Source organism: Periplaneta americana, chromosome 1, assembly GCF_040183065.1.
Source record: "Periplaneta americana isolate PAMFEO1 chromosome 1, P.americana_PAMFEO1_priV1, whole genome shotgun sequence".
NCBI classification, from domain to species: Eukaryota; Metazoa; Arthropoda; class Insecta; order Blattodea; family Blattidae; genus Periplaneta; species Periplaneta americana.
Window position 1 is genome coordinate 125,238,634 of NC_091117.1, and position 25,920 is coordinate 125,264,553.

The 25,920-nt window shown below is 36.6% G+C and overlaps 1 protein-coding gene across 2 annotated transcripts in view; it reads right to left on the bottom strand.

The window, feature by feature from the left end:
* LOC138700465 (glycine receptor subunit beta-type 4-like) overlaps positions 1-25,920 on the bottom strand; it is a 94,417-nt gene that overhangs the window by 8,537 nt on the left and 59,960 nt on the right. For both annotated transcript variants that reach the window (XM_069827078.1, XM_069827082.1), the window contains 5 exons: positions 21,398-21,480; positions 10,654-10,785; positions 5,373-5,501; positions 5,143-5,237; positions 499-603 (listed from right to left, as the gene is read on the bottom strand). In XM_069827078.1, coding sequence (XP_069683179.1) covers positions 499-603; positions 5,143-5,237; positions 5,373-5,501; positions 10,654-10,785; positions 21,398-21,480 — 544 coding nt within the window. The remainder of the gene's footprint in view (positions 1-498; positions 604-5,142; positions 5,238-5,372; positions 5,502-10,653; positions 10,786-21,397; positions 21,481-25,920) is intronic.

The window sequence follows — 25,920 nt, forward strand, 5'->3', positions numbered from 1 at the left end:
TACAGAAATTTGCAAGCAAACGGAGGGATGATTCCCCTAACTCCAACCATCAAACCGATGACTTCAGTGTGGTGAAGATAGAAAGGAATAGTTGGCTCATGTATATGCCACTTTTGGGCCTGAACTTCCTCAGGCTGGTTCTTGGAGGGTTCAAACCGAAACGTTGGATTGATTATATACCGGTAACCTGTATGATCATCGTTGAAGGCTATCACGTCTATTCTTCGAGTATTGCCATTTTCAGAAAGGCTCTGAACTTTCTTGAAGACAATTAACTTTAGCTTCATTCCAGAATATTCAAATAATCTTAGCGTTGCAATAAGTACGACACCTATTAAATTGAAATTTATTCTCTAAAACATTATCACTTTACGAATGACAAAGTTATTTTTTTTTCTCGAATGCTCATTGTGAAACCGTGAATTTAACATGTATAAAGCTATTTTATCATAACATCTCCAGTTTTGTTCTTATATAATTTAAAACGGCATTCCTTACTTTAATATCCTTTGTTGTGGGACGTGCAATTGACTCCACTGCAACGCTTTCGATCATGGTCACCAAGATGAAGGCTGCACATACGCCAAACCATATGTCAAATGCCTGAAATTTAATTAAATATAATTGTCTCATAAACTGCATAAATTGCATTGAAAGTGTCTACAGTGTATTTGTGTGTGTGTGTGTGCGTGCGTGCATGCGCGTGCACACTGTACTGCTTTTATTTTCTCGTCTTGTAATATTTATAAATAAAAGTGAAGGTACACTTACAAGTTATAAGTCCTTAGCTGAGACAACAGGATCTATCAGAAGATACTGTTGGTTGACTACTGTTGCCTCCAGATGTAGTCAGAATAATTTTAAGACGTCTGACAATGAAATGAGCAGGCTCCAGTTTAAATCTGTTTGGGGACAAGTTACCTGGTTGAGGTTTTTTCCGAGGGTTTGGTAGATAGAGGGTACTAAAACAAACATTTTTCATTAATCAATGTGTGTCCTTCTCATACCAGTACGGTGCTGCACTTGGTTTAGTGTTGTGGCTGTTTGCCACATTGTGATTGTTGTTGTTGCTATGTGCATTTATTCATCATTGTCTATTGTTTTTAGGTACATTTATTGAAAGCTTAGTCATCAAAGAGTCAACATTAATAAAATAGAGCGTTGGGACCTAAGAGAACTAGCCAACATGCATTTGGTTTTTGCACAAAAGTGCAGTTCGCAAGTTGTGTGTTGTTCACTGATGAAGATGATATTTTTAACACACACAACCAGCACATTTGGGAGCAGATAAATCCACATTCCATTGCTGTCAGTTCTCATCTTGTGCAATTTACTGTTAATGTGTGGCGTGGCATCATTAACGACACACTACTCAGTCCACATGTCATGACAAATCGCTTAAGGGCAGAAAATTACAGAGGCTTTTTTTTTTTAGAACATTCTGTCCATTTTATTGGAAGGAGTACCACTTGCAGTATGCGCACTTCAGTCTTGCAGCAAGGCAACAGCTGATGGCAACATTTGGTGACAGATTGGTTATCAAGGTCTGGTCCCATTGCCAGCAACATCACCAATCTTAATTCACTTGACTTCTTATGGGGACATCTGAAGACCTTAGTATGTGTCACACCTGTAGACCATGTCGATGATCTTCTTCCATGGATTGTCAATGCCTGTAACACCATACATACTACACCTGGCATATTTGAACAGATGCAGCAGTCAATGCTTCGATGATGCCAGTAAGTATTGTTTACAAGAAAGGGGGTGTCAGTTCGAAGCTCATCTGTAATGCACAAGTTGTCAAGCGTGATTGCCTACCAGCCATAACAATTAAACAAGTGTAGCGCCATGCCGGTGCGAGATAGGACATCCATTGCTTAATGAAAAATGTTTATTTTAGTACCCTCTATCTACTGTATTCTTCTGTAACATAAGTTCTGAATCATCCCGTACAATAAATTCTAAACCGGAAAACCCTTTCTAAATAGTAATTACTCCTGGTGTTATATTTGTATCACAGGAGAAAGGCTAGTTGACTACGAGTTGGTGGCTGACTGGTTTAAGTTTGTGTGAAGAAGACGACCAGGTGCTTTGTTCAGGAAGAGACAGAGGCAGAGTTATGGAAGGGCATTTGTCTGAACTCTTTTTTTTTTATATTAACGTTAGAAAATATTGAATTCAAAAGATCTTTTTTGCTTTTGTTTAGGATTAAGTTTCTGTGCTTAAATTGATGAATTAATGTCTTCAGAGTATGTGTCTATAATAGGTCTATTTATTTTAAATTTCTTAATGTATAAAAATTTCTATACCTCATTTGAGGAACGGAAGCACTGTAATGTTTCTTTTGTAACAGCCATTACTCATGTGTTAGAAGTCTGCAGGTGTTGAGACCGCCACTTGGAGAAATATGAATTACATACTGCACAACAATGCAGAAAAAAGAAAAGTGATCGCGGTATAATGTGTAAACTAAAAGACGAGATTAAATAGCACGAATGCTAATGGCTTCATTGCTAGATGCAAGACATTGAAACAACAACAGGAAAGTAAACTTCATATAAAAAAGTTTCTGTAGCACTGTTACATAGTTTTATTGATGTATGCATGTGTTTCTGTAGAGAGAGAAAAAGAGGGGATTGTTTTAAGTTATGCCCTATTATAATTTGTAGTAGACCTACAGTTCAAGTCCTATACAACTCGATTCGAAACATCGCGGATATGGATGTAACACTGTAAGAAACATGCCCCCCGAAAATACCTTTATTAAATGATCACATTCCGACATTCTATACCACGGTCAAGCTATAATGGGGGAAGGAGGTAAATGATGTCCCCCATAACCCTGTTATATGGGGATTCTATGGTTTTGCTTTGCCCCCCTCCCAAGGAAACGGTTCTCTTTCCGCCTATGGGAAGAGAGGAATGTTATGAGGGATGTTCAAAAAATTCTTACCCTCACCATGATCTAGATGTACTAAGGGTCTGAAATTTAGTTCACTGTCTCTTCCTTCTCTACATATCCATCTCCTATGATTACACACTTATCATATCTGTGGAACAGTCCTTTAATACCATCTGCATAGAAGCCTGTAGATTTGGAGGCAAACCAGGTCTCAACTTCATTAATTACTGCCCCATCACTGGGGAATATTCTTCCCCGTAGGTAGGAGAAATTAACCCTTATTTAGTCATTATTCTAGAGGAGGATGACATTTCAATTTCAAGTGCTCGACATTGTTGTTTATAAATCTTTAAGCAATAACTTACGCAGAGAGTATAATAACTAATTGGTTACAAGGGCTCATGCTCTAACACCAACAGGCAAACTGAAAGAATTAAGTGTACAGTTGCTGGCTCGGTGGTTAATTAAACATTTAATAAGATTAACAATGAGTCAATTTGTGAGGGGTTTTAATCAGTGCTATGTTATATTTCTAATAGCATGGTTGGCAGTGAAAATGGCATTTTGTTGGAGCATTACCAGCTTGAAGAAGAATCCAGTTCTAGCTCAGAAGGTGATAGAATAAGGAAAAAGAAGAAGATGATGATGATGATGATGATGATGATGATAAAGACTTTAAGGGTGCTATTCATAGACATTTCGCAGCATGCGATACTTGCTTACTAAGCTAGCCCCAGCTATCCACTGGTTACTTGTACAGAATTCAAATCATATCATATCGCTTACACTGGTTTATGAATACAAAAAATGCTGATCATCCACCGGAAGCCCGCGCTAAAAATGTCTATGCATACGGCCCTAAATGATAACCAGCAGAGGATGTTGTTGAAGACTGAAGCCGAAACCTTGAAAATAGCTGTGAATTCGTATGGTTCTTTTCTTCATTCTATTATTTTTTTTCAAAGTGTGGGTCGTATTATATTTAAATTGTTTTTTTGTTCTATATAGAACATCTGAAAACTTGGGGTCTTAATATATTCCTTGTCTAGATTCGGGGCAATACAATATTCACAATATTAAATAATTTTCTAGTACCAACAATTTATTTCCCATTTGCACATGACCTAGACGTGAAACAAATATAAACAAATTGAAGTTGAAATTTAATGAAGATTTATCATTAAAACCTGGACATTATCTGTTTATACTCGAAATAAAAGAAACTGTGAAGTAATAATGCTGCTGAAGGGAAAGTTGTGAACTAAATTTAACAATAATTAGTCCACCGCTGTGGTGTAATGGTTAGCATGTCTGATCGTGAAACGACAAGTCCGGGTTCAAATCCTGGTTGGGACAAGTTACTTGGTTGAGATTTTTTCCATAAATAGTAAATGCTGGGTAATTTTTGATGCTGGATCCTGGTCTCATTTCACTGGCCTTATCATCTTCATTCCATTCAGATGCTAGATGCCATCACAGTTGATAGAGCGTCGTAAAATAAACCAATTAAAAAAAAAAGCAGTTAATGGAATGAGTAAATTGGGTTGCATGGTTCTCAAAAAGTTATAGCTGTACTTTCAACATGTGTGTGTGGTGTGATGGACAGGGACAGAATGGTGGCATAAGTTAACAGTGAATTGGCACTATACTCTTTTTTTTAAAGATGGGACATGACAGGAGCATTGCGATCGAAAAAACAACTGAATGTCACATAGCATGGTAGGCCTGTTGCTATGGTAACAACGGTTGAGTTTCCAAACTTACAATTCCCACGTGGCGAGTGCTTAATAGCTCTCTTGGCGACATTTATTGTGCACACAATGTTAACATTGGTACGTTTCGTCTTTGATCCTCTGTCGATTTTTGTATTGTTTTCTTACCTTCCCATCAATTGTCAATGAATGTTTTAACGTCATCCATCTTAACGACAATTGCTAGCTTCCATCAGTTGCAAGCGTGGTAGTTCATATTGGCAACATGGCACTGTAGTTCCAAGCTCGGCCACATAACTGTCATGTCCCATCTTTAAAAAAAAAACAAGTATAGCACCACAAAGCCCACCCCTCTGCTGGTTTCCGCCATGCACATCGCATTCTACTGAATCTACAAGCTGATAGCATGGTAGGATTGTTTTCATTTTGCTCAATAAATCCAGAAATCAAGGGCCATGCAAGTAATGCAATATGCTTTCTGCAGAGACTTTTGAGTTATGCTTGGAAATTAATAATTATACATACCTTTAGATATGGAGTAGGTGGCACATTGCAAGCCATGTAACTTACACTGAGGACGACCATTGTACTACAGCACAGCAACAATCTGCTAACCAGATCTATATAGATAGAAAGCAATAATCACCATGTGCTCTAATAAACTAGCAGTAATAAGGAATTTTTTTGCGATATTCAATTCGTATTAAGGACTGCTATTGATTATAAAGATTCACATGCATTTTATTATACCATACCTGAAGTACGCATCCAGAACACAAGATATGACACAGCAACCATGACAACCGCAGGGATTAGGCCTGTGACTATATAATGTTGTGGAAAACGGAACAGAACCAATTGCACCACCAAAACAGAGAAGTTTCCTGCAAATGAGACCATCTCCTAAAATGACAGAATTTAGATATTGCCACTTATACAGTACATGTTCTCTGCTATAGATCAAATAGTACGATTTCTAACTGCAGATTTAGAGAAACCAAGTTTGATTTTTATTAGGGCAGTACAGATGTTTGCTTTCCAAGTGATTGTGCTTGTGATCTTCCTTTTTGGTTCTAAACTGTATTGCGCTATTATTGTTGTTATTATTATTATTATTGTTATTATTATTATTATTATTATTATTATTATTATTATTATTATTATTATTATTATTAATAACCGCAGGTGATTGCACCTGTCCCCACTATATCTTAAACAATGATCGTGCTTCATGCTAACCCTAGTACATTACCAGGAAGTCCCATTCATTGTTGAATTTAGACATTTTTCTTTGGAGAGGATGACTGACTGGAGTTGTAGATAAAGTTAATGTTATTTTGGAGCTATGCAGCTGCCTTCAAGCAAGCCATGTAGCAGCGACAACTATCACTCCTCCCAAGAACTGTGGTGACATAATTTGGTAAGAAAGGAGACAAGGTTGGATTTTTATTAACAAATTAACAACAGTGCCCATCCAATTCATAGCAATTTTTTTTAAATACATTAGGCCCGTCATTTCTGTAGACGCACCTCAGCCTTAAAGCTTTTTGTGCTACCAATATTATATTCATAGCAGTTGGTCGGAATATTCTCTGCAAGTGTGTACTCGTAACTTATCTTCTTTAAAAGTAAAAATTTATACCAAGGAGCCCTTAGAGGCATATGAAACAAATTGCTTTGCTAACATTGGCTTCAGTTTTTCTTCATTTTAGTTTATTCCCCAATAATAATAATAATAAATTTAGCTTCCCTTATGAAAAGGTTGCCAGATTTGACAAAGCGTATTACATATAATTTGGAAACACACTTAAAAGGTAAAATGATATACATTTTAAACGGTTAGGGGATCGAATATGCAAAATGTCAGAAAAATTTACACCTAAGAAGCGTTTGTGCTCATTCACAGTTAAGAAAGGGGGGGAGGGGAATATCATCAGATAGGTTAGAATGATTTGAATGCCATATACCGCGAGAAAAATAATAGTACGGATTGATTGGCATTGATATCTAAACCAATCAACAGCCATCGGTTAAGATAACTTGAAATTTCCATTATCACTCCCATACAAATGATTTCTCAATATCTGAACTGATCCTTTGAGGGCACTAATGACTATTTCCTTCACAATGCTGTGTGCTAGGCCCAGGTTTTTACATTTGTTGGCAAAGAAGGAGGGTATAGTACCTCGTGCTCCCACCATCAGACCTATTACATCAATGTGGGATAGGCTATATTTATCTTTATAGAACGGGATTGTAAAATCTCATGATGAGTGTTCGGGAGATAGATTTCCAATTTCATCTCTGGTAACACAAGCTGTAACTATTTCCATTTGTTTGTCTAAGTAGAGTGGTTACTTTTTGTTTTAATCGCAGCCCTGTGTATTGTGGTCCTGTTGGGTATAGCAATATCAGGAAATTTCCTGTGAAACATTCTCCTTCTTGTCTCATTGCCTCAATTTCCACAAACACACACACACACACACACACACACACACACACGTACCATATGTATTGTACATAAATAGTCGTTATTCTAAAATATGCCGTATTCTCAACATAATGACCCTAAACAACTGAATGTCTGCAAGTAACTAACTCGTTTCTCGCACCAAAGTAACACAACATTTTTTCCGTCTAAATGTGTCCTGCTTAAAGACTGTTGCATACGTAGCTTAAAAATAACACTGCAATAAACTCACATACTTACAGCAACATTTTCCATGAATGCATACAAGGTACTATTTCAAAACCAGAAATAAGTCTACTGAGGAGTAAGCCCTACACTCTATATTACTGGTACATCTCATGTTGTCTTGTTTGCACGTAGTTAATATAACCAATTATTCTGCAATTTAAGTAGTTCTGATAATATTCTTTTACAACTAAAACACTGGAGATGTCTATTTCTGCAAATTCATTCATTCATTCATTCATAATGTTCTGCCCATGGGCAGGTCTATGACTGAAAACTTAGCATTCTCCAGTTTTTCCTGTTTTCTGTCTTCCTCTTAGTCTCCGCAGGTGATCCATATAATCTTAATTCCGTCTATCATTTGATATCTTCTTCTGTCCCGAACTCTTCTCCCGTTCACTATTCATTCCAGTGCATCCTTCAATACACAGTTTCTTCTCAGCCAGTGACCCAGTCAATTCCTTTTTCTCTTCCTGATCAGTTTCAGCATAATTTTTTCTTCACCCACTCTTTCCAACATAGCTTCTTTTCTTATTCTGTCTGTCCATTTCACATGCTCCATTCTTCTCCATATCCACATTTCAAATGCTTCTATACTTGTTTTTTTTTTTTTAAATGGGACATGACAGGAGCGTTGCGATCGGAAAAACAACTGAATGTCACATAGCGTGGTAGGCCTGTTGCTATGGTAACAACGGTTGAATGCCAAACTTACAGTTCCTACATGGCGAGTGCTTAATAGCTCTCTTGGCGGCATTTATTGTGCACACAGTGTTAACATTGATACGTTTCGTGTTTGATTCTCTGTCGATTTTTGTATTGTTTTCTTAACTTCACGTCAATTGTCAATGAATGTTTTAACGTCAGTCATGTTAACGTCAATTGCTAGCTTCCATTAGCTGTCAGTATGGTAGTCCATATTGGCAACATAGCACTGTAGTTCCAAGCTCGGCCGCTTAACTGTCATGTCCCATCTTTCAAAAAAACAAGTATAGTCGCTTCTCTTCACTTCGCCATAATGTCCATGTTTCTGTCCCCATGCAATGCCACACTCCACACAAAGTACTTCATTAGTCTCTTAAGCCCAGTTCAGACTGTGCTTGTTTCTGTGATGGATTCCAAGATGGCTGCGCTGATGACTACCCTGCGTGCTTACTTGCTGGAAGTAATGCGCTCTGGTGGCTGCTTTGATGGCTAGCTTGCTGGATTTCGAGGGTAGGTTCCTTGCTATTTTTCGTGTTGGTTTGCAGGCTGGAACCAACGATGATGATGTAGTATCACCTACACAGGATTGTCTGTCAGACAGTTTGCATAACTTGTAGGAAGACCGATGCTTCCCAAATTATGAAGCAAGATATGTGGAACTACTACGTCGAAAGCTTTGCTGAAATAAAAATATATTGAGTCAGTTTATCCCTACTTTTCAATTAAGGGTATAATTTGATTCAGGTATGAAACCAGATTAGTTACTATCGATTTAGATTTAGTGAATCCATACTGTGTTGGACTGGGTTTGTTTTTCACATAAAAGGAAATGTGCTTGTGAATAATAGTTCCAAAATTTTTTAGAAGTTATTTAGAATAGAAATTGGTCTATAGTTTCTAACATAATTTTCTTGCCGCTTTTAAATACAGGGATAATTGCTGTTTGTTTTCGTAATGTAGAACATTTGCCCTAACGAAATTTATAAGCTTGTACTTGCTATTTGGGAAAAGGAAATTGTACCAGAACAATGGAAGGAATCCATAATCGTACCTATCTTTAAGAAGGGGGATAAGACTAACTGTAGTAATTTTCGAGGAATATCACTTTTGTTGACGTCGTACAAAATTTTGTCCAATATTCTTTGAGAAGATGAACTCCATATGTAAATGAAATTATTGGGGATCAGCAGTGTGGTTTTAGGCATAATAGATTAACTACCAATCATATATTTTGTATTCGACAGATAATGGAGAAAAAATGGGAGTATAAGAATACAGTGCATCAGCTATTCATAGATTTCAAAAAAGCATATGACTCGCTTAAGAGAGAAGTTTTATATGATATTCTTATTGAATTTGGTATTCCCATGAAACTAGTTCGATTAATTAAAATGTGTCTCAGTGAAACGTACAGCAGAGTCCATATAGGTCAGTTTCTGTCAGATGTGTTTCCAATTTACTGTGGGGTAAAACAAGGAGATGCACTAACTTTGCTCTAGAGTATGCATTAGAAAAGTCCAGGATAACAGAGAGGGTTTAGAATTGAATGGGTTACATCAGCTGCTTGTCTATGCGGCTGACATGAATTTGTTAGGAGAAAATCCACAACGATTAAGGAAAATACGGGAATTTTACTTGAAGTAAGTAAAGAGATAGGTTTGGAAGTAAATCCCGAAAAGACAAAGTATATGATTATGTCTCATGATGAAAATATTGTACGAAATGGAAAAATAAAAATTGGAAATTTTCCTTTGAAAAGGTGGAAAAATTCAAATACCTGGGAGCAACAGTAACAAATATAAATGATGCTCGGGAGGAAATTAAACACAGAATAAATATGGGAAATGCCTGTTATTATTCGGTTGAGGAGCTTTTATCATCCAGTCTGCTGTAAAAAAATCTGAAAGTTAGAATTTATAAAACAGTTATATTACCGGTTGTTCTTTATGGTTGTGAAACTTGGACTCTCACTTTGAGAGATGAACATAGGTTAAGGGTGTTGAGAATAAGGTGCTTAGGAAAATATTTGTGGCTAAGAGGGATGAAGTTACAGGAGAATGGAGAAAGTTACACAGCACAGAACTGCACGCATTGTATTCTTCACTTGACGTAACTAGGAGCATTAAATCCAGACGTTTGAGATGGACAGGACAAGTAGCACGTATGGGTGAATCCAGAAATGAATGTAGAGTGTTGGTTGGGAGGTTGGAAGGAAAAAGACCTTTGGGGAGGCCGATACATAGATGGGAGGATAATATTAAAATGGATCTGAGGGAGGTGGTATATGATGATAGAGACTGGATTAATCTTGCTCAGGATAGGGACCAATGGCGGGCTTATGTGAAGGCGACAATGAACCTCCGGGTTCCTTAAAAGCCAGTAAGTAAGGACATTTGCCATGTTTCAGATTGAAGTTGAATAAGTACGTATGTTAATAAAGGAATAACAATTTCAGAGCATCTTTTGACTTTTAATTAGTTATATAAAAATAATAATAATAATAATAATAATAATAATAATAATAATAATAATAATAATAATAATAACAATAATAATAATAATTTATATTATTAGAAAAGGCTCATAAATGAAGTAAGCAACATTAAATTCTGACATTATTACTTAACATTTCTCACCAGTAGGTCGAAGTTCAGTTTCTGAATACCATGCAACATCAGCAATGTGAAATTGGGCCATATTTACATCTGGAGATATGTTCATGGGTACAGATTCCCATCGTAGCTGGACTTCTTCAATTGGAAACCGATCTGAAAGGATAAAGAAGGAATGCAATAATTATTAGTATAATATCATACAACTGCAGTTTAATTTTTCTGTGTTATTAATTAAATAGGCTACATGGCATTCAAAAGTCATAGCACTTTTAAAATGTCTGAAAATTCATTACAAATAAGATTTTCAGAAAAATAAAAAATTAATTTAATTCACAAATGAATTGGACTTAACATCACGATAATTGCTTTCACTTGTTTCGTTTCATTGTTTCAGTAATGTATATTACAAAATGTTACAGATCAAGCTATTTTTGTGTGGGTTATTTCTTTTCTTTCTACAGATTTGTTTCTCGAAATGGTTGGTGAAAAATTATTAATCTTACCATATTATTTTTAAAAATTTTAATTATGGTTTATTTAACGATGCTCGCAACTGCAGAGGTTAATCAGCGTCGCCGGTGTGAATAGTGAATAGTCATCATCATCATCATCATCATCATCATCATCATCATCATCATCATCATCATCATCCTGTCAAGTACTAGTCCCAAAAGAACTGTTACGGCCTGAAAAAGCACTTTCTTGCCATCTTTTCATGAGTCGACCAAGTGACCGTTTCCCATTTGAACGATACTTCATTATTGCCTTGGGGATCCTGGATAAAACCATTCTTGACCATGTTCCTTCCAGTTTAACTGATATCGGGAGATATAGTCCAGTATTGATGACACATTAAGTTCTTGAAGGATATCTTCATTTTTCTTTTGATCCCATTTAGTGTAGCCAGCTGTTCGGCACATGAATCTCACCTCGCAAGCTGTTAGTCTGCTTTCATCTTTTGTCCTTATAGTCCACGCTTTACTCCCATAACATAGGACTGGTCGAGCTATTATTTGATAAAGACGAGTACGAGTTGATTTTTGTTGTAATGAAGGTTTTAAAACTCTATTAATGATGCCCATTGATTTGTTGAATTTTACAATTTTCTGTGATAAATCCAAATTTTCAAAAGAAAGAAATTTTATATCCTAAATAATTAAACTCATTAACTCTTTCCAAAATTGTGTTATTTAAACAAATTTTGCTTGGTATTGGGTATTTACCACAAAAGGCAATAGTGAATAGTGTCATTTTAAATTAACTTCAGTGGAAACAGTGACAAACTGTAGTACAAATAAATAGTGTCATTTAAATCAACTTCTGTGGATACAGTGACAAACTGTAGTAAATAATTAGTCTTATTTTCTATCAATTTCAGTGAACACCGATGGAAGAAATGCATTACAAACAGCTTATTTAAGTTTCTTAATTGTCTGATACTGGTAACGATTGTAGGCAACTTTTTGTTTGGTGGTAACGCATTATCACAGGATTTCAGATCGGGACTTCGAGAGGGCCATTTCAGAGGTGCAGGTAAATTTGGCGATCTCTTCCAATCTAGCTGTCTCTGAACATATAATTGAGTTATTCTCTTACAGTTATTGCGAAATGCGTTGGTGTCCCATCCTGTTGGCACCAAAATCGACAAAAAGTTCCAAACGTTCTAACATGGATAGATGAGTATTCTGATTCAGATGTGTCATGAGTCACAGTGTCTTAAAAATATGGATCAGTGAAATGTGTAGCAGAAATTGCATTCCAGAAATAAAAGTTCCTATCTTTTTCACTACTGTAAATGCCGCATTCGTCTGAGAACATAACCTTTCCACATGCGAGAATTGGTTCGAATATCTCCAGTAATTGAACTCATCGGTAATTGTTTAGAGAATTAATATCACCTACAACAACAAATACAGAGTAAATGGGGGTAAGAGGATTTCTGGACTCTGTATATGGAACAATTAAAACACAGGCTGTCTCAATGTCACTATAATAGATATACGACCTACACTTTGTAAATATTATGTAATGAAAAAACTTGGTCTTCTGAACTGGATTCTTCTTCAACTGGTAATCAATCAACAAAATGCCGTTCTAACTCGCATGCTGTAATTATCTGCTAGGCCAGCAATTGCGTAGGCCTACATGGTTTTTTCAATTTGCTCGCTAAGGACAGAGTATGGTCCCCATTAAGTAACAGTCATTATGTTCTGTGTTATACCCTTCCTAAAGAACTATTTTCCCCTGTGTTATATTTCAAGTACAAGGGCTGGATGACTGAGTAGTTGGTGGCTGACTGGCTTAAGGCTGTTGTTAATGAACCTTTTAAGAATAACCTGTGCAGAGAGTATAATCAATTGGTACAGTCCGCTCGTCCTACGAAGTAGACTTCTTTTACGATTGAAAAGGGTTAGAGTATTATTAGGCTGTTTTTGTGCCAAATCATCTTATATAAAAAATGTAATAGAGAATTATTTAACACCTTGCATATATTTGTGTGAGGTGCGAGATCCATAATAATCTTTTTTATTGCCGAAATGTGTTGCAAAACTTGAAAAGATGATCGATCTGTGGCAGATAAAAACTGCCACATCTGTAGATCAGCAGATCAGATCTGTAGAACACTAGTCGTTAAAACTTAACTGAAGAATATTACTGGAGTAGCCTATCTTTTAAGTGTATTGTAAATATTCATAATATAAATATGTATGTAACTATTGTATTGATTAAGGCTGGTTGAGTGGAAGAGAAGGCCTTATACCAGCGAAAATAAAACATTCTAAACATTCTAATAAAAGCCAGTAAGTAAGTAAGTAAGTAAGTAAGTAAGTAAGTAAGTACAGTAAGTAAGTAAACATTCTAAACATCTAAGTAACTAATTTTAGAGGGAGTCCATAAAAAAATGAAAATTCCTAATATGAAGCATACAGTGCAAATATAGGTCTGTATATTGTGAGATGAACTACTCAACAGCTGAAATTGTTTTCTAGCTTATGGAAACAGACAAGATTATTGGTGTTAATTGATTTTACAGAGAATCCCAGGTTAAGAAAAATGCTTTGAGCATATGGGGCTATTTCGTCAAATGACCAGTTGCCATAGAAACGCCTACCTACCACAGAGCTTCTGCAGTGTACTAGGTAAGGCCCATAAAACCAATGCTTTTTCTTAACCTGTAGTCCTCTGTAGCAGAAACGTAAACCAGTAGGCCTACGGCTAGGTAAAATTTTATGAATGGATGAGCTGGAAGGGAGGTTATAAATGTTTGAGGAACAAAATAGCGGCTATATTTAGATTTTTATTATCATTTTACATAAATAAACCCTATTAATTTTGAAAAAAAAAAATGGTTTATTTAACGACGCTCGCAATGGCAGAGGTTATATCAGAGTCGCCGGTGTGCCGGAATTTTGTTCCTCAGGAGTTCTTTTACATGCCAGTAAATCTACTTGACATGAGCCTGTCGCATTTAAACACACTTACTGCCAGTGCCTCACTTCCTGAGCTGTTTCTTTGCGGGGAGAGACGCAGAGGGGGTGAGTGGGAGGTCCTAGGTACCGCATGTGCCTACTACCCTACGTTCAGCACATCGGCCTTTTCAGAATTCCTTTCGTCAGCTATGTAGCAAGATCAGCCATGGACAAGCGAATGTATAGGCTGCCCCCTCACAAAACAAATTATGTCCTTCTCATCAATTCCTGTAACTAAACACTAATACCAGTGGTAGACTACAGTCTCTACTCGAGATTATCGACCTAATCGCGATTACGGTTGTCACGTGTACACATTCGTAAACTCTTTCCTCTGTGGCAGTGTTTCTCAAACGTTTTTCCACCGCGAAACCCCTTTTAATCTAAAGTGTAATTGCGGAATCCTTGTAATATTTTATTAGTATTTAATAGTTAACAGACAAGTGAGAGCTAGTATCTCAATAATTCTGTTCAGTGGGACGAATGTATTTGTTTTTTAAGCCTGCAATCTGGTTTTATGGCGGAAAGTTGTAGTCTCATTTATGCTATACTTCTGCATTTTGTCTTTTCGGTATTTTGTTTTTGTGGACACATACGCAGAGAATGCAGTGATGAAAGTGGTAAGTATTATGGGTATTTTCCGTTTTAGACGTTTATTAGGCCTAAACATATTGTTATTACGCATATTATTGTAATATTATTATTACTCATATTCTTGGAATATTATTATTATTATTATTATTATTATTATTATTATCATTATCATCATCATCATCATCATCATCAGTTGTTTCATGTTATTATTGATTCACATTTTCGTAACATTGATATATTTTTATAGTATCCACTAAGTATAAAATAGCCACCGGTGCAGCCCAGTCGGCTAAGGCGCTTGCCTATCGATCCAGAGTTGCGCTCGGGCGCGGGTTCGATTACCTCTTGGGCTGATTACCTGGTTCGATTTTTTCCCGAGGTTTTCTCCAACGGTAAGGCGAATGTCATGTAATCTTTGGCGAATCCCCGACCTCATCTCGCCAAATACCATTTCGCTACCATCAATCCCATCGATGCAAAATAACCTAGTAGTTGATACAATGTCGTTAAATAACCAAGTAAAAAAGTATAAAATAAAATTTAAAATCATATAGGGCTCACGGAATCCCGGAACATACTTTGAGAAATGCTGCTCTATGGCAATTCAGCAATAATTGTCCAGACTGAACGAAGAGTGACCTAGTGTGTACTTATATCGCCATCGCCATCAGAGATAATAGTGATACTGGTAACCACGATTAGAGTATCCAGTATTATAAACAGTAAAGACCCCTGCAATGGCATAGGATAATGTTTTCAGCACATGTAATATGCTGCCGTGCCACACACTGCAACTGCCGTTCCGGTCCAAGCAGACCTAAGAGGCGTGGTTATAAGCACTAGGGAGCTCTCGGTTCAGGACATGAGACACGGGCAGTAAATGCCATCGACCTGGGCCGGGATCGAACCTGCAACCTTGAGCACATAAGTCCAGCATACCAACTATGCTACCAAGGCAGATATTAATTTTGAATGAATCGAGTTTTTATTTGTATATGAAACTTATTTTTAGCAAAGTTTCAACGATTAGGAAAACTGTCGTGTCTTCTGTACAAAGGTAATGGAAGGCAATGATTTTTTCTGCACCTTTTTGTTATATTTTTCATCATGAAACTAAGAACTCTGTGGTTCCAGTGCAAAAGGTGATATGTAAGTTTTTGGCTAAAATGAGATTTTGTGATATTTTGTGCATTATGACGGTATCTTTATTGTGGCAAAAGATGACAAGCACATCTCTATTATTTTTATCTCTAACCTGTTGTTATGAAACGTAGTTCCTTTGATTTTACGATTCTTCAAAATTTAAATATTCGCGCCTGAAAAACTACAAAAAATGATGTCACAGTTTGCCTTGGAGCCACAGAAATATTCAAATTTTGTGCCGTCAATGTATTGAGACTTCTCCCAACTCAACTTCATTATCTCTTCACTATAGGCGAATATAGAACGATTTCCTTAAGGAGGCACAATAGGAGTATAAAATAAGCTAATTCATAAATACATACTCTTATCATGAGCATACGAATACGCTCACAGACATAAAAAGACAAATAAATACTTTTTTTTTACAGAGGAGGGACTCGAAGGCTTTGCACCGCAGCTCCAGGCTTATTGTGTTTACGCTCCTATTATGTGAACGATATTCGTCGCGCTCTTGTACGAATAAGTGAACTTAACCCAGGCTATGTTAATAATGACAATGACATTATTGAATAAATTATAGCGAAATTAGTCCGAGGGTCAATACAGAAAATTACCCAGCATTTCTGCTTCATTTATTGAGATAAACCCTCGGATAAAACCCCAATCAGGTAACTTGTCGTAATCGAGATTTGAAACTGGACCCGCTCGTTTCACAATCAGATATGCTAACCGTTACACCACAGCGGTGAACAGTACACACTAATACATACACAATGAAAAAAATAAGAATTCGTTATGTTTTCTGAAATCTGTACTTTGCTTAGCTAAGTACAGCAAAATGTCAATTATATCAAATAAATATTGTCGATTTTTGTTAGTAGGATCCTAATATCCTTGTGTGAATGGAGAGCTGTGACCATTAATTCTGGAGGAATCTTCATATTTGTCCGCTTCGACATTTTTGTTATCACTTGTTTGGTCACTACTTAGTTGTAGGTTGAATGTCACCACCAGCAATAATAGCAGATGCACCAACAATACTTATCCGTAGCATTAACAGACAGGGTGAGCTGGATCCCATCCTTAAAGTCCTTCCAACATGAAAATGAATTTCACGAAAAAGTAGTTGTTTAAAATAGTGCTTAATAATGGCTCCGTAATGGACTTCTCAAGAGTAGGTCTCTATTAAGGCCTTTCAATCCAATATAATGTGATAGTTGAAAGGTACTGAGTCAGTTTTTATCGCCTCTCTTTCCGTTGAGTTGACTTTTTATAATTACAATTCGACACTTCTGCGCCTGCTACAAATATAGTCTCTTTCATTGTGTGTAGCGCTAGCCTTCTGTGCTCAAGGTTGCGGGTTCGATCCGGCCCAGGTCGATGGCATTTAAGTGTGTTTAAATGCGACAGGCTCATGTCAGTAGATTTATTGGCATGTAGGCCTAAAAGAACTCCTGCGGGACAAAATTCCGGCACACCGGTGACGCTGATATAACCTCTGCATTTGCGAGAGTCGTTAAAAAAAACATAACTTAAATTTTAATTGTGTGTATGTTTAGTCAGCAATCCAAAGACTGGTTGGAACCTCATAAGTGACACCAACAAAGCATCACGAGATAATGAGGTAGGGTGGCCAGTTGCTTTTCCCCTTCCATTGTATTCGCTAACTATAGTTCACTGATCAGAATTGAATGAAACAAATGTTCTTCTTCTGACACATCGTCAAGTGAGATGTACTGCCTGATATAGGCCTAATTAGAGTTGGAAGTTCGGAATCGAACCTATGAAGTTAACTACGTCGCGTGTTATACAATTCGTGTTGTTTACATCAACACAGGGTAATACAGGGACTTTTACAGAGCACTGCTATGCTTGAATCAAAACATTGCTCGGTATAGTTAGGTGCCTAAAACAAATAGATTATAAGTCCAGGGACTGGAATTTCGAGCTCTTTTGAAGCTAAAACCGAGATATACACAGTTCAATATTTACTAGTTCTGCACGCAGTGTGCATGCATGGTATCCGACCCGCACTGTGCTTCCGGCCTCAGTACTGGCATTTCCCATAACTATGGTCCTGGAACACAACTATGGTCCATTCAAATTGTGTACTCCATAACATAGTACCTCGTTTATCTATAATTTTGTTGTACTATAGTTTGAAGTCAAGTCACTGCAGCTATCTAAACTATCTATGTTACTTCTACAATGTTCTTTAAATAGTTGTATCATGCGTGGACCATAGTTGTGTTCCAGGACCATAGTTATGGAAAATGATAGTAAACGTCAGCTGGAGGATACAGTTGTCTCAAGAAAATTTCACCGTGCGCTCTGTTGTCACCGGACGAGTTAGCTTACCTCAAGGTATATTACACAATGTCGAAGGTTAAAGCAAGTGGTGCTGTTAAGTTGAGACAGTTGATTTCAGAGTATGTTGACAATGTATTTATAATTCAAAATTACATGCTATTCCATAAACTTTGTTATCGTCAAGTACCAGGTGATATAGCGTTCAGTGTTAAACGTATGTTAACACAAATAAACATCAAGAAGTTAATAAAGAGGAATTTAGTGATGGAACTATGCATTCATTTTATGAAGAAATGTGTGATGCATTTAATTCCGCTAATATTCCGCTCAACGCATTAAGGCCAAACTGCTCCCATTTCTAGAAAAAGTATAGGCCTACACTTAGACATATTCTAAATGAGTCAACTTTGCGGAAAGTATTAAACAGATCTATGACTACTGCACAAAATACGATACATTATAAATGAATTACAAATTGCGAAAGCCTAGGTTTCCATAAACGAAACCACAGATTCTATTGAATGCCACAGAGCCACTGTGTTGGTTCGTTCGATGAAAACAGAAAGTCCAGGTGTACCATATCTTCTTTATGTTCTTAAGCGATATAAATAACAAATTTAATGTTAGACTTGGAAAAATATAGTTGAATAATACTAGTGTTAGTTTCTTCTTCTTATATTATTACATTATATTATCTGCAACGCAATAAAATGAAAAGGAACGACGAGGATTTGAGCCTAAGACGTTGACATCTGAATTCAGACGTTCTTCCAACTGAGTAAAGAAGCATAATAATATGCGGAAAAATTGGAGATCCAGAATTTTCGTCACAGATTCTTCGTCACAGTGATATCGTCACATACCGTAATACATTTTGCCACTGCAACATTTTGTCACCGATTCATTTTTGACACCACCATATTTTGTCACCAAATTACTTTTGTTACCACCATATTTTGTCACCAATTTAATTTTCTCACTATTCGCCACCACAATTTTTCCCCCACTTTGTGTCGCTTCCCTTGATGATACCTATATAAAATGATACGTAATCTTCAAGTAATCTTCGAAATCTAAGTGACAGGATTCATTGTCTTCATATTATTCATTTCGTTCCCAAGGATGCATTGATTTTTTTTTATTCGAAATCTTCAAGTTGCAGAGTTCAATTTAAGGTATGGCGGAATTATTTCGATTCGTAAAAAGAAATAGAGCAAGAGATAAGTTAAATTACTGTATAATGAACATACGTACTGTATGTATACAAAGCACAAAGTTACGAAGACCGAGATTGCACGGAGAAGCAATCAGCGCGACACTTGTAATTCACTGATGACTATTTCCTCAGATAAGAAAACATTATAAAAGAACCTACAGAGCATTCGAACCACTCAGAAAATTGGAGTAGAATCTAGAATTGGAGCTGCGGAATGTGTAGAAGCAATGAAAGCTGAAGCTGGAACTTCAGCGGAAGCTACATCATCTGTTTTACAAATACATACAATTATTATTTTGGTGACGAAATCCCCTCAGTATCGGAAAAAAATGACAAAATGTATATGATGACGAAATATCTTCAGTGACAAAAACATAATGACAAAATTTATTTGATTGCCAAAAAACTAATGACGAAAAATAGGTGACAAACTATAATGATGACGAAATTTCCGGTTACGAAATGCATAGACCCCAAAAATTGGCCCAGTACCCCTCCAAGACGTCCTGATGACTTGTGGAAGCTCGACCAGGACATGTCCACTCGACTGCAAAATGTGATCGAGATTGGAGGAAGATGGACTAAATATTGAATCGTGGCTTTCGGTTTGGTTGTTTAACTTTTAGTTGTTTGAATTTTCTAAGGCAGATTCTAATATACTTGTTTTGTTTATGCTACGAAAGATATTTTTATTGAGTATAAATTTTTTCTTTCATTATTTCTTGCCATTTGCAGCCATAATGTCATAATAAATAATAAAGTCATGGCATAATGCATTCATGAACCTGATGTTAATTAGGCCTACTAAAACAGTCATAAAAGAGACAGCAGCGATTATATTTTCTTTCTATCTTAAAAACAATAAAACATAAAAAGTACTGGGTGGTGTTCGAATGTACGACCTCACGAATACCAGCTCGGAATGCTACCATTACGCTCCAAGTGTAACACGTAGAATACTTTAATTATAACTGTGTATAGCAGGCATCCATGGTCCAACAACATGTAACATCGCCTGTCTCCGAATTGTAGCGGAGATATCCCAAGGGAAGTTAGTATCTATAGAGCGGTCACTTTTTCTTTTGACAGCTGTACATAGTGTAAATAATTTAAATAGTAAATATTAGTGTAATTGTTAAAGTGGTTCACAGTTTGTTTTGCCTCACTTTACGAAACAACAGTCGCATGAGCCGTGAGTCAAGTATTTCGCTTGCTAGATGCACGTTAAAAACTCCAGTAGGCCTAATACTTAATCTTGTAGCCTCGCAATTAAAACCATCAAAGTTATGCTAATCGTAAACGTATGAGACAGAGTTTCAATGAAAAGAGTAGAAAATGTATGTTCAAGAGAAAAATTATACGAAACCTTCTAAAATGAGAATAAAATATCAGGGCAGTAAACTATGTTTCCTTCAGAAGTCGAATTGTTTCCTGGTTTATTTTATTATTTTTTTCTTTAATATCTCCCTTTTGCATGTGTTGTTTTATTTTCCCCTCATTAAAAGCCGATTTATGAGCAGATATCGTAGACTACATTCTTCCTAAATACTGAAAACTAAAGTAGCTACACGTAACAAGGGATCGCAGCATTCCGTTAATTTTGGATGAAGTAATTTTCAAATACTAGTTTAGTTTACTAAATTTATATACTACAATTGCATAATAGACATAAGACAAATTGTATTGTATAATTATTAATTTCAATTCAGGAATCCGCCCCTGAGCACGAGTTCTACTCTTTCAGGGGCGAGCTAAAGTTTTTCTGTATATATTATATATTTTATGTTACAACTATTAGCAAAATAATAAATAAATAATAAATATGGACCTGGTTACATCTTACGTAGATGCAAAACAGAAAAAAATATAATTTTCATCCTCGTATTGCAATGAAAATAGCAATTACTCAATTACTCAGTGGCTTGCAAACTGTAGTTTAGTTTAATTCTTAAATGTCACTGTCTCATCGTAAACATCCCCAGTGTCCAGAGAAAATTTATTGCAAGTGATCCCTGTGATATTCAATACTTACATGTTCCTATTTTAAGATAGCACGTTTGAGTATCAAATGGGAAGAACTCCAATTCCTGACTGCATTCTGTTCTAAGAGTCAATCTGAAAACAATATTTAAAAGAGCATTAAAAAGTAAACTAAGACATCCTTTGGAACAAAGATGCGTAGTTATCGATAATTGTACTCCAAAATATATATTTTATATTTGAACTACCTATGAATGTGACGAAATTTCCAATAATTATGACTAGACCTAGTAATTTAGGGCAAATGCCTATTTTGTCCCTTCAGGAGAAAGTGAAAAACAATACTAGATGACTTATACAAAAGTAGACTTAAACGAAGGATTTAATAGTACTCAAAACATACTGAAATAATGCTTAGCATCTATTTTGTCTTTTAGAATAAAAATTACCTATTCTGTCAGTTAATTATTTTTATTTATTTCCGGTTTCAATGTGTGCTTAAAAGTATGGCACGCTGCCTCTCCCCTTCAGGACACTTACACGCAGTAATCGTAAATGTAACTATTAAAGCCTCCATGTATGTATTTACCTGTTTGAAATGGTTAGTAGACACTCAATCTACCTACCTACCTGCCTACCTACCTACACACTTAAATAATAGTGAATGATAACCTTTTAGATATATAGTGTGAAACACCTTCTGTTTGTCTGCTCCATTTTTTAAATACTGTAAAGAAATATGAACTTAAAACACACCTCCTGGACTGTAACACCCGCGGAGTGTCTCAGTGTTCGGTTTAATGAATATTCGAGTTGTTTCTCACTCTTTGTGGGTGGAAGGCAAAGGCAGACGACATTGAGCCATGCAGGAGTTTCAAGAGCTCTTGGAACCATCGTGTAGGCTTACCATTTAATTGATAATTCTTCTCTCACTACAGTCAATCAATCAATCAATCAAACATCCATCGATCCATCCACCCATCCACCTACCGTAAATTCAGTTAACTCTAATTACTGCCATGTCTGTCAGAAGTACAACGGGCAGGGAACTCAGCTTAACCGAAGATTATTGTATTAATTCGCGTACATATTTATGTGACTTCCAATAAATATGTTCTTGGGAACTTTAAATTAAAATTTCGTAAACAAATAAAATCAGATTTTCTCTTGAAAAACACTAATTTCGAATAAGTTCGTGAAAGAAGCAACATTTTCGCGTTATCTCGCGAGTACAAACTTACGACATTTTGGTCTAAATGAGCTTTAAACAAAATTTTTTCGCCAATTCCTATTTTGCGAAAACTAGGTATCTCTAGAAATCAGATGTCGTTTAGCACGGAATTTAGAATACAAAAATGTAAGTAGTCTACTGGTAATAGTGATAATACATAGTAGAGTCATTAATTTTGTGGACTGGAGCCTAGGCGAAAAGCAGAATCCAGGTGTCGTACCTACCAGTTGCCACGGCGTTCACTGCCGTACCTCAAAATAGTCGCCGTTGGCCGCTATGCACGTCTGCCAATGTTGGTATACTTGCTGCTGGAAGCATTCCTGAAAGATATTGGCAGGAAAATCCCGTACGGCTTCTCTTGTGGCAGTTATGATCTCCTCGGCCGAATGAAATCTACGCCCACGTAACTTTGCTTTCAAACTGGGAAAAAAGTAGAAATCGCATAGTGCGAGATCAGGTGAATACGGAGAATGTGGCGCAACGATGACCTGTTGCCTTAAAAGTTCCTCTTGAACAAGCACAGAGCGATGTGCAGGTGCGTTGTGGTGTAGCAACAGCCAATTCTTCTTACCAAAACTCAGAACGCTTACGAGGAATTGAATCGCGTAGACGGCGAAAGATCTCCTTATAGCGGGCCATGCTTACAGTTACTCCGTCTGGTATGAGTTTCATGTGAACAATTCCCAATGAGTCAAAGAACAGTTCAAGCATCACCTTGCCTTTTGACCTGTCTTGTCGCGCTTTTTTTCCATCGTTGCAATAATCCCGATTTCCAGGTGGCTGATTGTCGCTTCAGTTGCGGATCGTAAAGAAAACACCATGTTTCGTCTTCTGTTATGATCCGATTGAGAAACTTCAGATCATCGTCAGCACCATCGATCAGGTCACCGCAAATCGTCATGCGATCATCACGTTGGTCTTGCGTCAGGACGCGTGGCACACTGTGTTCGGGTAACACGCGACATGTTCGTCATCAGACAGAATCTTGTGGCACGTACCATGGCTGGTACCTGCTGGTGCTGTGAGATCGTCTACCGATTGGAAACGGTTGACACAGCACCAACATTGCAACTTTTTCGATCTTGCGTTCAGTTCGGATCGTTTGTGCCCGACCAGTACGCTCGTCATTCTCCAAGCTGTCTCTCCCATGTGAAAAACGTTGGTGCCACTTAAACACAACACTGCGGCCTTAGGGTACGTACACGTTGGAGCAACGATAAACGATAAGAGAAATGATCTAGCGACGCTTTGGTATTATCAGAGAATCAAGTGTTCATATCGGAGCAACGAGAACGCGGGAAGCGAACATTTTGATTTATCAGTAGAAGATATTCTATGCATCCACTTAATGAGAGAAGATATATAGAAAGTATCAGCTGCCAAGTTCAAGGTTAATATAATTTAAATACGTACAAAATTAAACCCGTTTCTCATCCCGAAGATAGTATAAATTCGTTGTGTTGTGATTGGTTCTTGTGATCACATAACATAGGACGAATAAATACACAACTGATCAATTTGTCAATACCTACAATAATTAATTTAATAAGCCGAAATAATAAATCGATTAATATTCGGATATATTGATAATCACCGGTATTTATACAGATTAATATTATCTTAATCAGAGATCATATAAACGACAAGAGCGAAGAAAATGGAACTTTGCTTTTTCGTCGCTTTTATCGTGTATCTTCGCTTTTATCGTTACTCCAATATGCACACCTCAATAACAATGCATGCTTCAATTCTCTCTGATATAGCATCGCTGCTTCTTTTATCGTTTATCGTCGCTCCAACGTGTACGTACCCTTAGGCGTCGTCATTGCTTCTTCATCTGAAACGTTTTTCTAGTGAATCTACCTGATTTTTGGCAGAACTTGATGTCTGCCCGTTGCTCAAGTGCGACTTTTTCGAGTTCCGACGTGCGAATTCAAATCACCTTCACAACAGAGACCGTAGTTCTGCTTACACTGTCGGCACACAACTGCCTCGTGCTGGGACGAGAGAATAACTGATACGGCACCATACCGCGGTGCCATATATCCGCTCTAGTGCACCATAGCGACAATATCTGCCCAGTCCACCTACTCAATGACTATAGTAATATTAAGTACGGGTACACGAAATTTGAATTAGAATCTTAACCTTATGTTGAATAAAGTACAGTCTGATCCGTTTGGGTATGGATAATATTAATTTATTACTATAAAGCTATTATGATAGTAGGAAAAATTTCTTGCTGGTTATAATTATTATTATGATTAAAAGATGGGAGTTTCCATATATAACAATTAACAATGCATAATCTGAAAGGACAAATGAAAATCGTAGATGATTAAAATGGCTACTACAAATTAACAGCGGGCACAATGTGTTCTTTGGTATGCTAAATTTGAGAGTGTTAAAAGAGTTCAAAGGGAATTTCGACGTGAGTATGGTGTGCGTAATGTACCTAAATACGATTCCATAATGTTGTGGTATCGAACATTTATAGAAATAGGTTCTGTGTTAAGAAAAAAAAAAACATGCAGAAGGTCGCAGGCGAAACCCAGTACGAGAAGCAGCTATCTTTTGGCTTGGTCCCCAAACTCCCCAGATCTAACCCATCCTGACTTCTTCGTGTAGGGTTTTGTTAAAGACTTATATGAGGGCGGCAATGAACTTCCGGGTTCCTTGAAAGCCATAAGTAAATATAATAATAATAATAATAATAATAATAATAATAATAATAATAATAATAATAATAATAATACCATACATATGGATGGTGGAGCTCGTCTTCATTGCAACAAGAGAATCGTGTTGGTTCAAGATTAACATATTATACGAAAAGTAGCGAATTTAGGGTACTCTCAATTTTATTTGGCTACTGATTTTTACAGTGGATTATTCGCGAATTTCTGGGTTACTCGAAATATTGTTAGGCTATTTTTGGGCGTATATGTGTTTTAATTATTCCTTGTCACCGCTTACAAGAAGTAGGTACCTGATTCGACATGAGTTGAAGATTACAACAATTACCAGAGTTAATAAGTCACATCTGCACCACGTTGCAAAGGAACCATTTGCTCAGTTTCGAATCATTGCTCTATAACAATTACTCGTCATTTTTAATGTAAACGCAAGCAGTCAATGCCCTTATCAATTTGTTTCTTAAGTTAAATTTTAATGAAGCTCATGGAGCTCGTGTCATAGACAATGTGATTAGCGATAACACAAAATATGTAAACAAACTATTATTTATAACCTGAAAAAAATGACTGGAAATTATCGTATTTAAAGGAGGATTTTTAATACCATAATGGTATATCGTTTGTTGGGTGAAATTGTCGCACAAAAAG